This window comes from Strix aluco, chromosome 20 (assembly GCF_031877795.1).
Source record: "Strix aluco isolate bStrAlu1 chromosome 20, bStrAlu1.hap1, whole genome shotgun sequence".
NCBI classification, from domain to species: domain Eukaryota; kingdom Metazoa; phylum Chordata; class Aves; order Strigiformes; family Strigidae; genus Strix; species Strix aluco.
The window spans coordinates 9,381,846-9,394,960 of NC_133950.1; the positions used below are offsets into that span (position 1 = coordinate 9,381,846).

Sequence of the window (13,115 nt, forward strand, 5' to 3'; positions counted from 1 at the left end):
CATCAGCCACCGCAGCGAGGATGCAGGTCCCGGGCAGCGGTGGAGTCCCCTGCTCGCCCCACGAAATCCCCCAGAGAGGGGCCCTGGGTGGCCCGGCCAGGGCGGGGGAGGCCGCGGCATCCCAACAATGCGCCAGGCAGCGGGTCAGGCACCACGTGCTGCTCCTCGCGGGCAGCGCTGCCGGTACACACACCCCACACCCCACCCCACCCCTCCCCCTCCTCCTCCTCCGCTGCCCGCACCGGTGCCCTCGGGGGTGGGACGGGACGGGTCACCTGCCCCATCGGGGCCCGGCCTTGGGAGGGCGGCGCTAGGACCCCCGTGGTGCTCCCCGGCCTTGGGAGGGCGGCGCTAGGACCCCCGCGGCGCTCCCCGGCCCCGGACGGGCGGCGCTAGGACCCCCGCGCTGCTCCCCGGCCCCGGGCGGCGCGCGGCTCCCGGGGCTCCGTGCGCGCGCGGCGGCGGCGGCCCCGGTGCGGGCGGCGGCAGCACCGCAGCGCAGTGCGGGGCGGAGCGGGGCGGGGCGGGCGGCGGATCCGGCGCGTCCCCTCCAGGCCCGGTGAGGCGGTGCGGGGAGCGGAACGGTGCCCCGCGGCTCCGGTGCACGGTGGCTATGGCGGAGGGGAAGGGGGGAGCGCGGGGAGGGGGCCGGTTCCCCCCCGCCTGGACGCCGCCGGGCTCCGGCCCGGCCGGTTCTGGCAATAGCGGGGCTGCCCCGGGGAGGGCTGGCGCTTCGGGGGGTGCGGGGCTGCACCCCGGGAGCGGGGGGGGGGGGGGCTGGACCGCGGGAGCTGCGTGCCAGGGTGAGGGAGGATCTGGGAGCGGAGGAGGTTTTGCTTTCCGGGGGGGCCGGGGGAGGGTTTTCACTTTCCGGGGTGCAGGAGGGTTTGCATCCGGGGCTGGGGGTGCCGGGAGGGGGGGGGCGGGTTTGGATGAACCCTTCCCCGGCAGAGCAGCGATGTGACCCCCCCCGCCCCGGGCTCCGCCATGGCCGTGCTCGCCGGAGGGGCCTGGCAGCCCCCCACAGCCCGCGGGGCGCACAGGGCGGAGGAGGAGATGAGGGACCCCCCCGCGCCGCTCGCCGCCCGCTGCAGATGAGAGCCCCCACCCAGGTAAGGCCCGCGGGGTCCCCACGGCGGGGTCACCCACGGCCTCAGCGCTGGGGAAGGAGCGAGGCGGGGGGCAGCCGCAGGGGCGGGGGTCCCGGCTCTGCTCCTCGGGGGGTCCCGGTGCTGCTCCCCAGGCTGTACACGGGGGGGCCCCTTGGCACCAACACGCCAGGCCATCGCCTGGGCTCCCTGGGCAGGTTGGCACCTTCCCGGGCATCGACGCTGGCCCTGAGACCCCTTGGAGGTCCTGGGTCCCCCCAAGGGTTGAACCCAGGCTGCTGCATAATTTTCCATCCCTGTTCCCCCGAGGGCAATTAGGCTTGAATTTTTTTTTAATTTCTAATTGCTCCGAGTACTCCAGGCGCAGCCATGACTCACAAATGAGAGGACTTTCAATTGGGTCAGTCCATTTCTGCGAGCCTGGGCGAGTGGGGGTTAGAGCAGGTACCCCAGGGGTGAACACACCGGGTGCACCCCACGGCCTCGGGCCCGGGGGCTGGAGAGGTCCCTGCCAGCTCCAGCTGGATTTGAGCCCATGTATGAGCTGAGTTGGGCAGGTCTCAGTTCCTCTCCCCCCAGTCCAGCCAGTTGTTTTAATGGGATTTCACCACACGAGCAGCAGGTTTACCCTCCCTGACCCTGCGGGTTTGAGCGGCTTTGGCCCCGCCGGTGGGGGATAATCCCTTCCCGGAGCCCAGCCCGCCGCAGGGATCTCCCCGGCACGAGCTGTGGCTGAGTTCGGCTCCTTCACACCGCAGAACCCGCCCAGCCTCTGCCCACGGCGCTTCCCGGTGCCGGGGCTTTGTCCTCCCCGTGAAAGAGGGACCCAGGGGTCTGGTTGGGCGCCCGTCCCGTGGGACTCTGCTCCGGCACAGCCGAGCCGGGCTGCCTGGTGGCTCATCCTCTGTCCCCGGCAGCCTGGGGACGGGAGCCCGAGCGCGGTGGCGAGGGGCCAGTGCCGGGGGTGACCACGGGCCTTGCAGGTGCTCGCGGGACGCCGGCGATCACTGCGCGCTGAGGCCGGCACAGAGACATGAGTGGCAGCACGGTGAGTTGCCGGGGTGTCACCCCGGGGACAGCAGACATCTTCCCGGGGACACCGGGCATCCCGCTGGAGATGCCGCCGGGAGCGGGGCCGGATGCTGACGCCCGCGGGGTGGGGGCAGCGGCTGACGCTCTCCCCCCGCCCGCAGAGCCAGCGCGCCGCCGCCCTGGGGGTCCTCTTTGCCCTGATCATGTTGCTGATCATCTACAGCTCCGGCAGCGGGAGCGAGGTCTTCCCCTACAGCCGCCTGCGGGGCAGAGCCCGCCGGCCCCCCGACCTCAAGAAGTGGGGGGTGAAAAGCGGGTACCTGCCCGTCTGTGGGAACAAGGTACGAGCTAAGTGGCGGGGTCCAGCCTCAGAGGTGGGATCCAGCCCTCCGCTGACGTCCAGCCAAATTGTGGGGGTGCCGTGTCCCCTGTCCCAGCTCCATCCTTCCCTGCTGGGTCGCGGTGACACCAGAAGTCACCTGCTCACGGCACTTGTGGTCCCCAGACCCTGACTGCCCGCTGCCACCAGTGCGTCATCGTCACCAGCTCCAGCCACCTCCTGGGCACCCACCTGGGCACGGCCATCGACGGGGCCGAGTGCACCATCCGCATGAATGACGCGCCCACCACCGGCTACGAGGTCGACGTGGGCAATAAGACCAGCTTCCGCGTGGTGGCCCACTCCAGCCTCTACCGTGTCCTCAAGCGGCCCCAGGAGTTCGTCAACAAGACCCCGGAGACCATCTTCATCTTCTGGGGGCCGCCCGCCAAGATGCAGAAGAGCCTCCTGAAAATCATCCAGCGTGTCAGCGCCTCCTTCCCCAACATGACGGCCTACGTCGTCTCCCCCGGCCGCATGAAGCAGTTCGATGACCTGTTTCGGGGGGAGACGGGGAAGGACAGGTACCCCAGAGCCACCTCCTGCACCGTGCCCCCCTTTTTTCCAGGTCCCTTCGGGCTTGCTCCATGGGGGTGGGCTGCAGCACCAGGCTGGGGGTTTCCGGGGCAGGTTAGGGACCCTGGGGGGGGGGTCCATCATCCAGGTCACCTCCCCCCCACCGCGTTTCTCCTCCCCAGGGAGAAGTCACGCTCATGGCTCAGCACCGGCTGGTTCACCATGGTGATCGCGGTGGAGCTGTGCGACGCCGTCCATGTCTACGGCATGGTGCCACCCAACTACTGCGGGTAAGGAGACACTCCCCCCGCCCCGAGCCCCCCCTGGCCTTACCATGGGGCTCACCCCACGCTTCCCCCCCCATCTGCAGCCGCCGGCCCCCACCCCGCCGCCTGCCCTACCACTACTACGAGCCAAAGGGCCCCGACGAGTGCACGACCTACATCCACAACGAGCGGAGCCGCAAGGGCAACCACCACCGCTTCATCACCGAGAAGCGGGTCTTCGCCAGCTGGGCCGGCCTCTACAACATCACCTTCTCCCACCCCACCTGGCCCTAGGGGCTGCCCCCCCTCCCTCCCCAGCCAGGCAGACCCCTGGAGCTGTGACAGATGGGGGTTCCCCTGCAGCCCCCCGGGGAGCAGTGGGACCCAGGCGTCGGGGTGCCACCGGCTGCCTCCCACAGGACCACTGCCGTTGTGCACGGTGGCACCTGGGATGTGTTGGGTTTTGAGCTGGGTTTTGGGGGGGCCAGGTGGTAAGTGCAGTCTTTGGGGTGTGCCCCCCCCGCCATCCATGGACACGGGAGGCGTGGGGGTGAGATCCTGCCCGATCCTGGTCCAGGACTGCACCGGGGAGGTGCCAGGTCCCCTCGGCTCAGTTTGGGGTTGCATCATTTTTGGGGCCACCGCAGAGACTGTTTCCCCCAACCCCCTGAGTTGGGCGACCCCCCCTCTTGGGGCTCACCCCACCTCTGCCATCCCCAGCACCCCGATGCTGGTCCGCAGACATCCTTCCCTCAGCAGAACCCCGCAGTTTTCGGTGAGACCCCACGGGGGTGACACTGCCACCCTTGGTGCCCCAGCACCCCAAAAACACCCAGCCCCTCCCAGCACTGCTGCGCCCCACACCCACACTGCCAAAACCTTTTCTAACTGAGCGATGGGATTTTTGGAGCTTTTTGGGTATTTTGGTCTTTTCCTCCTTGCTTCTGGTCCCAGGGTTTGTATTTGGGTTTCCCGGCCGAAGGGGCGAGCGGGGGCTGCTCGTTAGTGATAACAAAGGGGCCGGCAGCAGCCTCCAGCTTGGTCCTCATCATTTATTAACTGCTTATAAAATATTTAGAAGTTGTCACGTAGCAGGGGGGCCGGTAGTGCCCCTCGGCAGCCGGGGTGGGGGGATTTTATTATTTATTTCTCAGCAGCGGAGTAGTGGGTTTGGGGAAAATAGCTAAATACAGCGTGTCTGGATGCTGAGCCCTGGCAGGGGGCTCTGTGCCTCAGTTTCCCTCAGTGCCCCCGTTGCTGCTGGGGCTTTGGGGGGCTCTGCACCAGGGGAAGCTGCGGGACACCCACATTTTGTAATGGTTTGTACAGGAATAAATATTGCTGCAGTCTGTTGCCTTGGGCCCTGGCTCCGCGCTGGGTTTTTGGGGCTGGGTCATCGCAGGGGGTCTCGGTTGCCGCTCGGGACCCCCAGCCCGCAGCCGTGCTGGCCCCGGGCGCTCGGGAGGCTGCGGGAAGGGGCCCGGTGTGTCCAGCAGCCGGCTGAGCCCAGCCCTGAGCCATCCCCAGCGCCTGCCCTGGGGCGGGGGGCAGCTGAGACCTCCCCAACTCGTGTCACCGCCGGCCAGCTGCCCGTTTGCGGGGCCTTGGGACAGGGTCTCGGCAGCCGCAGGGGAGGAGGAGGAGGAGGAGGAGGAGGAGGAGGAAGGCAAGGTGAGGCCACTGCACCCCCCGCGGCTTTTCCCCCTCCCCGGGGTTGGCAGAGTGGGGGTGGCAGCCAGGGAGGACCCCGGGATGGGGACAGCTGTCCCCCCCGAGGGGCTGCGGAGGAGGCACAGGGTGAGGCGCAGGGAGCCCCGGGGATGACTCGGGGACCCCAATCCCGCGGGGTCCCCTCGCTGATGGGGAAACTGAGGCCCGAGGGGGGGGCGGTGCAGCGCAGCCCCCGGCGGGGGGCTGGGATGGGGGGTCCGCACCCCTCGGCCATGCAGGGGTTAACCGCATCCCTTCCCCCAGCCCCCTCCGGCGCAGGAAGGGCCGATGTTACGGGGGGCGGTGCTCGCCCCCCCCCCCCCCCCCCATTGCGCTGCCCGTCCCCTGCCCGTCCCCTGCCCGCTGGCGGCAGGGCCCCGCTCCCGGCATGCACCGCGGCGCAGCGCTCTATATATAGCGGTACCAGCGCGGGCAGGACCGCAGGCAGCTGCCCCCTGCCCGGCCCGGCCCAGAGGTCAGTGTGACCCCCACAGCCCCCACCCCGCCCTGGGGGAGGCCCGGGGCTCCGGCCTTCGGGGGTGGGGGGGGCCGTGACGTGTGTCACTGCGGCACCGGGGTGGGGTGGGGGGGCTCATGGGATGGGGGGGCCTGTGCCCACCGATGCTGCCCGGGGGGGGGCTGGCAGCACCGGCTGGGAACGGGGGCGGCGGGGGCGGGGGGTATCACAGGGGGTGCTGGGGGCATCGCATGGGATGCTGGGGGCATTGTGTGGGTGCTGGGGGGCATTGGGTGCTGGGGGCATTGCATGGGGCGCTGGGGGGCATTGTGTGGGTGCTGGGGGCATTGCATGAGGTGCTGGGAGTCATTGCATGGGGTGCTGGGGGGCATTGGGCGCTGGGGGCATTGTGTGGGCGCTGGGGGCATTGCATGGGGCGCTGGGGGCATTGTGTGGGTTCTGGGGGGCACTGCATGGGGTGCTGGGGGCATTGTGTGGGCGCTGGGAGTCATTGCATGGGGTGCTGGGGGCATTGTGTGGGTTCTGGGGGGCATTGCATGGGGTGCTGGGGGCATTGTGTGGGCGCTGGGGGCATCGGTGCCGAGGCACTTGCATGGGTGCTAGAACCATTGCAGGGGATACTGGAGGGCTTGCAGCAGGGGGGGCTGGAGCCTTTGAGTGGGTGCTGGGGGGCTTGCAGGGGTGCTGGAGCCGTTGCATGGGTGCTGAGGCCTTTGCTGGGGGCTTGCAGGGGGTGCTGGAGGGATTGCGGGGTGCTGGAGGGATTGCGGGGTGCTGGAGCAGCCCGAGCCCAGGCCTGGGGTCCCGGGGGGGCAGCTGGATGCTGACGGGATGGGGTGGGGGCCGGGTGGGTTGGAGCTGAGAGTGGGGTGAGATTGGTGGGAGCACCCCAGGGTGCTCTGGGTTGTCCCGGGCCACACTGCACCTCTCACCCAGCCCCCTCCGCAGCCCCGACCCACTGGGCTCCCCACACAGCACCCCCTCCCCATCTCCTCGGACCAGGCTCCTCCACATCCCCCTCACGCTGCACCCACGGGCCCAGCGCCGCGCTGGATCAGGCCCTGAGCCCGCACCAAGGGCCAGAGCTGCCCCCAGCCCGCCATGGCCCACCCGAGGTCGGTGCCAGTGGTCCTGGAGCTCAGTACCCCCCACAATTAGAGACCCCACAGGCTCTGCACCCTCCCAGCCCCACACAGACCCCGCGGGGGCCATCCCAGGCTTCGGCCCCCCAGCGCAGGTGGGACGTGACCCGGTGCCGGTTTCAGCCCGGCCATTCTTAGCCTCTGCCCTTTCCCAGCTGTAACATGACCTCGTCAGCAGCCACGGGCTTGTTTGGCCCCGAGATGTCCCATCCCCAGCACCCCGTCCGGCCAGTTTGGGCTGACGTGGTGTAACCAAGCAGGTTGGGTGCCGTGGGGCTGGGTGCGGGCAGGCAGGGTGGCCAAACCCTGCCCTGAGATGATGGGAGTGCAGCTGGGGTGCTGCAAGGGCCCCCCCTTAGGGCACCCCCCAAAAAATCAGCCTGGGGGGAGCTGGAGGGATGCTGCCTCCATCACTGGGTGTCCTGGTGACTCCGGTAAACCCAAGCCGGTTTCCGGCTGCCAGGCGGCACCTGGGGCACGGGGATGTGGTCAGGGCAAGGGAGGAAGCTGGTAACGTCACCACGCGTCACCCGGCATGGGGAAGCCCTTGCCGCAGCCGGATGGGGCGGGTGGCTGCCGGGAGCCAGGTAGGTGATGGCCGTGGGAGCAGAAGCCCTGAGCTCCCTATTTTAGGGCCAAGCTGGAGCCCTCAAGGCCCAACCCTCAGCTTGGCCATGGCACTGGGCACCCGCATGGCAGGGGAGGGAGAACTGTTGTCACCCTGGACCCCAGCCCTGGGGACCCGTGTGTCCCAGCTGTGCTGAGTTACTCATCCTGCTCTTTTCTCGCAGCCTGAAGTGCTCCTGTGCCTGGACCGCGGCAGCATGTCGGCAGGTGAGTGCTCCATCCCCCTTGCACGCGTCCCCCTTACATCCATTCCCTCAATCCTCCCTGCATCCATCCCCCTTGTCCCCCTTGTATCTGTCCCCCCTGCATCTGTCCCCTCCGTCCTCTCTGCATCTGCCCTCCTTGCACGCATCCCCCCCATCCCCCTTACATCCATCCCTTCAGTCCCCTGTGCATCCCTGACCTCCATCCCCTTCCATCCCTTCCCTCTGACCGCCCCCCACGTCCCTGCAGCCCACCACGTGCCCCACGTCCCCTCAGTCCCCACCAGCCATTTGGCTCCGTCCCCAGTCCTGGGGATCGCTGAGTGCTGGAGGAGTTGAAATTTCACCCGGCTGTAATCAGGAGATGGGAGAGCGGCCTCAGAGCAGCTCGGCTTTATTTTTAGCTCTGCCTCCCCCCATGGTGTCGCACCCCAGCATCGCCCCGCACCGCGGCTGGGCCAGATCCTGCAGGTGACACAGGACCCTGCGCCTGGGTGCTGAGCAGGGGACAGGGCGATTGGTGCCACCAGCACATCAGCCACCAGGCCCAGGGACCGATGCTGGGGTTCAGGGACTGCCGGGGGTCACGCCAGGCGCTCGAGGTGGCCCTGCCAAGCCGAGCCTGCCACAAGCCCCCGTTAGCCTGCCGGGGTGACAAGCTGGCCACAGGGATGGATGTGGCCAGTCCCTGCCTGCGGTGGAGCCGTGGACAGTGACCGTCTCCGGGACACCAGGCGGCAGTGGGATTCCAGCCCCACGGCCGAGGCGCTGTGGGGTGTTTGTGCTCAGCAATGTCCAGCCCGGCCGTTCCGACCTGCCCAGGTGACGAGGACAAGGGGGACACGCGGCTGCTTCCCTCTCCACCTTCTACGCCCCCAGGAGTCTGGGATCGGTCCCCTCCATCCCTGGGGATGCCTGCCCTGGATCTGGCACCCTCCAGGAGCACCTCACTCCCCAATGGGCTTTCTGGCTTTTGATAATTATTTTTTTTTCCTTCCTTTCCTCCAGAAAAACTCAAGCACCACAAAATCATCTTTGTGGTGGGTAAGTCTGTGTCTGGGTCCTGTCGCTGGTCGGGTCAAGGCCACAGCCCAGCCCTTACCCCTGCACCTCTGGGGTGGGGGCTGCGGGGAGCAGCCAGTGCCCAGGGCTGAGGAGCTGGGGCTGGGGGCTGAGGGACCTTGGCTGTCCCCAGGCACTGTGGGGTGACCATGGGTCCAGCCCAGCTCCTTGAGGTGGGGTGTGCTGGGACCAGGAGGGCACCTCTGGCCGGGCATGGGGTGACAGTGTCTGGGGTGATGTGACACCTGGGGGGTGATGCCCTGGGTGCCATCAGGCAGCAATATCCTGGGTAACAATGGGGTCATGATACCCTGGGTGCTATTGGGACAGTGACGTCAGGGTGCTGACGGGGTGGTGGTGGTGTCCTGGTTGGCAGTGGGACAGTGACGTCCTGGGTGCCGTCGGGGTGGTGATGCCCTGGGGTGGTGGTGCCCACGTGCCAACTGCCAGCAGCCCATGACACCCCCAAGCACTTGGCATCCCCCAGCCCACCCCAGGAGCTGCTCTGCCCATCCCTCTCGTGTTGGGCTTCAGGACACCGACCCCCGTCTCACCAGGCTCCAGGGTCTCCTGTGTGTCTGTGCTGCTGCTTCCGTGCACCTCTCCAGCTCCTTACCCGTGGTTTGGGGCACGTGTGGCCCTCGCATGACTTGCAGGTGGCCCAGGCTCGGGGAAAGGGACACAATGTGAGAAAATTGTGCAGAAGTATGGCTACACCCACCTCTCCACGGGGGACCTGCTGCGGGCGGAGGTCAGCTCGGGCTCGGAGCGGGGCAAGAAGCTGCAGGCCATCATGGAGAAGGGCGAGCTGGTGCCCCTGGTGAGTCCATGCAGGCAGGGGTGCAGGCAGGGGTGGCTGGGGGGACGCCAGATACCACGGTAATGGTCAGCACGTGGCCTGGGGACACCTTGTCCCTGCCACCCCAGGGGGCTTTTTTTGTCCTGGTTTGAGTGAGTGGGGATTTGGGGGTGCAGCAGGGTTTGGGGGTGCTGGGTGGGGTGCATATGGTCCCATGTCAGTCCTGGCAGCTCTGTCCTCCCCTCCCCAGGACACGGTGCTGGACATGCTGCGGGACGCCATGGTGGCCAAAGCAGACGTGTCCAAGGGCTTCCTCATCGATGGCTACCCCCGCGAGGTGAAGCAGGGAGAGGAGTTTGAGAAGAAGGTGAGCGCTGGCGCCGTGCCGTGCTGTGCTGTGCCATGCTGTGCCGTGCTTCCCACCCTCCAGGCAGAGGCGTTCCACCCGGCAGCAGCCCGGCCTCCCCATCCCAGTGAAGATCCCGTCCCAGCAGGGTCTAAACTGGGCACCATCGCAGCCAGCAAGTCCCCCTGCCTCGGGGACAGCCTGTGCCCAGGGTGCAGTGGGAGGGTGTCATCTCTCCAGGGTGCCCTCAGGCTGACAGAGGGTGACCACGGTGCCAGTGCGATGGCAGAGAGCCAGAGCTTGGCTGCGGTGTCCCTCGGAACACGGAACTCTGACACAGAACGGTGTCTGGTGGCCCCCAGCCCCACGCAGAGGGAGACACAGGATGGGGACATCTGTGACCCCCACGCTCACCACCACCCCATCTCTCCAAACCAAACCAGCCCTGTGCTGGCTCGGCGTGGTGACAACCGTGTCCCCTCTGCCCGCAGATCGCTCCCCCTACACTGCTGCTCTACGTGGACGCGGGGAAGGAGACGATGGTGAAACGCCTGCTGAAGCGAGGCGAGACCAGCGGGCGGGTGGACGACAACGAGGAGACCATCAAGAAGCGTTTGGAGACCTACTACAAGGCCACCGAGCCCGTCATCGCCTTCTACAAGAGCAGAGGCATCGTCCGCCAGGTAAGCGGGGATGTGGCTGATGCCAGCACCCTCCAGCCCCACGGCTCGGGCTGCGTGTGGTCCCAGGGGAGGGGAAGTGATGGATGGGGATGATGAGGGAAGGGGAAGAAACTTGATCCTGGCTCGTTTGGGATGGGCTTGACCCCTGTGGTTCTCAACACGGAGACCCCCTCCAAGGATGGCCCCACACCCCTTTGCCCTAAATCGGCCCCGATCTCTCCACCCACGGCCAAAATCCATCCCTGGAAGAGCTCCGGTCGCGCTGTCCCCTGGTTTGAGCCCCCCCAGCTAACCCCTCTGCACCCAGCTCAACGCCGAGGGCTCCGTGGAGGAGGTTTTCCAGCAGGTCTGCTCCCACCTCGACAGCCTGTAGCCGAACCCCCGTCCCCGCTCCCTGGGCGCGCTCCGGCAGAGACAGCGGAAGCGGCTTTATCCTGTTTTCGTGGACGGAGCCGCGTGGAGGAAATTTCAAGGACATTGTGTTTGGCTCTTTCCCGTCTCTCCCCAGTAAAGTTCACTTTAATGAGCCCAGACTTTATCTTTTTCTTCTGTTGCAGGAAATGAGTTTTTCTTTCCAGAGATTTTTTTTTCCTCCCCCCCCTGTGCCCCCCCAGCCCCTCGAGCTGATTAGGGGCAGGAAGCTGGTGTTTATGCCCCCGGGGCAGCGGGATGCTGCTGCTCGGAGGAAGGGAGGGAGCATCCCAGTCACTCGCCCCAGGTTCCCAGTCCAGGTCCTGCCGGGAGCCTGTGGCCCCATCCCACAGCCGCTCCCGTTGACCCTAATCCATCCCCCTCGCTGAACTGCCCTGTGCTCTGGGTGTGGGGGGCAGCATCTGAGCCGTATCCTGCACACGCGTCCCTTCCCCCTGCCCCGGCTCTCCTGACAGCTGCCAGGGGCTGGGGGTGCCTGGATTCGGGCCCAGCCAGGCCGGGATGGGGATTTACAGCAGCTTCATGCCTTGGCATTTCCTTGGTTTTTGGCTGTCAGGGTTTTTTAGGGTATGGAGTGGCTGCAGTGTGGTGTTTCAGGGTGGCACAACACCCCAGAGCAGGGTGCTCCCTGCCCTGCTGTGCCTGGGCATCCGCTGCCATCGGTGCCACCTCTCAGCCCTGTCCCTGGGGGGCTGCGGGACACCCTGGGGCCACCCAGCTGAGCCCAGCCACCAGGCTGGGTGCCCTCGTGGGTGGGGGACAGGGCAGGGGTCTTCATGGGGGGTGAGTTGCAGCACCCGAGCAGACAAGCTGGGGGTGGAGGGCAGGGATCTGGGGGCTCCCCAGCACCCGCAGAGCTGCCCAGGCATGATGCCACAGCAGAGGGGCTGTGGCTGGGCTTGGGGCTGGGCTTTACCCAGCCACGGTGAGGGCAGGAGGCAGCAGAGCCGTGACCTCAGCAGGGCGCCCCACCACTCATTTTGGGGCTGCTGGGAGCTGGGCACAGAGCCAGGCGCCTGCAGGGGGCCGGAGGGGGGAGGCAGCAGTGCTGAGGGCAGCCGAGGCCACGGGGCCAGAGCAAAGGAAGGAAGCGAGTGGGGAAAAAACAAAAATACCCAAGAAGAAAACCCAAACCTGCCAGACTCCGATGTCAGCCCCGTGCCTGGGGCTGAAGGAGCCCCCAGCAGAGCCCAGGGCGCTGCAGGGAGGCAGCCGGGCGGCCGGGCAGGAAGGATGCGGCCATCCGTCTGGGGCTGGGGCCCTGCCAGCACAGCCGAGCCACGGCTGGGGCCGGCGGGCGCTTGCCTCGTGCCTGTGGGTGTGAGGGGACAGGGGGTCTGGGACACTACAGCCTAAAGCTGGGGAGCGGGATGAATCATCTCTCTTGGGTCTCCATCCCTCTTCGGGTGTGCGCTGAGCGTGCCTCAGTTTCCCCACGTGCTGAGCAGGGCGCTGGGGCTGTGAGGGGGCACCCTGTGGTGTCCAGCAGGCCTGGGCACATTGCCCTCCTGCCCAGCATAGACCCGGGCTGCTTGATGACAGGTTTTTAGTTACTTTTTCTCTGGCTGGAAAGATGCTGTGCTGGGGCGGAACGGGGTGCACAGGGCTGCACGTGCGGCCACCCCGCAGCTACAGCCACCGTCCCCTCTGTCACCCTGCAGCCACCGCCTATCGCCGAGGGCCTCTTGCTCATCGCCCTGCAGTGTCACCGTGGGGAGAGAGGGGTGCGGGAGGGTCAGGGGTGCTTGTGCCTGGTCCCGGTCCCCACCCCTGTCCGCACCCCTGGGTGAGCACCCATCCCCGCGGTCCCCAGGAGATGGCAGTGCTCTGTCATGGGAGATGCCTGCTGCTCACCCCAGGGTCACCGACATCTCCGGGGACATCCTAGCTGGGGGGCACAGGCCTCACTGTCTTCCCAGGCTGTCCCTCTGCCCGTGGCTGTGGCTCGGGATGGCGACCACCCCCGGGGGCCTGCGCCCACCCCCGGCACAGGGCTCCCAGTCACACCACCAGCTGTGTGAGGGCTCTTGCCTTGGGCAGCAGCTGCTGGCACAAGTCGGAGAAATGGGGCAGGGGTGCGGAAGTGGCTCCCCGGGTGTCCCCAGCCACCCTGTGGCTCCCACCTCTGCGGTGCTTCGCTGTCGCCCCTTTGCCCAGGCAGCCCTGTCCGGGGGGAGCTCCCACCCCCAAACCCACCTGCCAGGCAGGGATGTCCAGGCAGTCCCTGGCTGGGGCCTGGCCAAGGGTACAGGCAAGGCAGGCAGCAGTGCCTGCCCCATGGCCCCAGAGTGCGCGTCCAGGGCCACGGGGCAGTCGCTGGCCTGCGACACA

The 13,115-nt window shown here is 67.5% G+C and overlaps 2 protein-coding genes across 6 annotated transcripts; both read left to right on the plus strand.

Annotated features, from left to right (window-relative positions):
* The first annotated feature begins 407 nt into the window (after positions 1-407).
* Positions 408-3,868, plus strand: ST6GALNAC6 (ST6 N-acetylgalactosaminide alpha-2,6-sialyltransferase 6). 5 transcript variants are annotated; one of them, XM_074846337.1, is made up of 7 exons: positions 408-559; positions 952-1,112; positions 2,027-2,157; positions 2,303-2,482; positions 2,647-3,044; positions 3,219-3,326; positions 3,407-3,868. In XM_074846337.1, exons 3-7 carry the CDS (start codon positions 2,143-2,145, stop codon positions 3,594-3,596), a joined length of 891 nt encoding a protein of 296 aa, XP_074702438.1. In that variant the 5' UTR covers positions 408-559; positions 952-1,112; positions 2,027-2,142; the 3' UTR covers positions 3,597-3,868. The 5 variants fall into 5 exon arrangements, with proteins under 5 accessions (XP_074702438.1, XP_074702434.1, XP_074702436.1 ...); XM_074846333.1 differs by having other exon boundaries at positions 2,093-2,157; XM_074846335.1 differs by having other exon boundaries at positions 425-559; positions 957-1,112; positions 2,093-2,157.
* A 1,549-nt stretch (positions 3,869-5,417) lies between these two features.
* Positions 5,418-10,879, plus strand: AK1 (adenylate kinase 1). The gene is made up of 7 exons (XM_074846469.1): positions 5,418-5,487; positions 7,424-7,466; positions 8,471-8,506; positions 9,181-9,344; positions 9,574-9,690; positions 10,161-10,352; positions 10,660-10,879. Exons 2-7 carry the CDS (start codon positions 7,457-7,459, stop codon positions 10,723-10,725), a joined length of 585 nt encoding a protein of 194 aa, XP_074702570.1. The 5' UTR covers positions 5,418-5,487; positions 7,424-7,456; the 3' UTR covers positions 10,726-10,879.
* Positions 10,880-13,115: the final 2,236 nt, after the last annotated feature.

Excerpts from the sequence above, each read along its gene's own strand:
- AK1 (XM_074846469.1), top strand. Across the intron at positions 8,507-9,180 it reads CAAAATCATCTTTGTGGTGG|GTGGCCCAGGCTCGGGGAAA; the intron begins GTAAGTCTGTGT and ends CATGACTTGCAG. Across the intron at positions 10,353-10,659 it reads GCAGAGGCATCGTCCGCCAG|CTCAACGCCGAGGGCTCCGT; the intron begins GTAAGCGGGGAT and ends CTCTGCACCCAG.
- ST6GALNAC6 (XM_074846337.1), top strand. Across the intron at positions 2,483-2,646 it reads TGCCCGTCTGTGGGAACAAG|ACCCTGACTGCCCGCTGCCA; the intron begins GTACGAGCTAAG and ends TGTGGTCCCCAG. Across the intron at positions 3,327-3,406 it reads GTGCCACCCAACTACTGCGG|CCGCCGGCCCCCACCCCGCC; the intron begins GTAAGGAGACAC and ends CCCCATCTGCAG.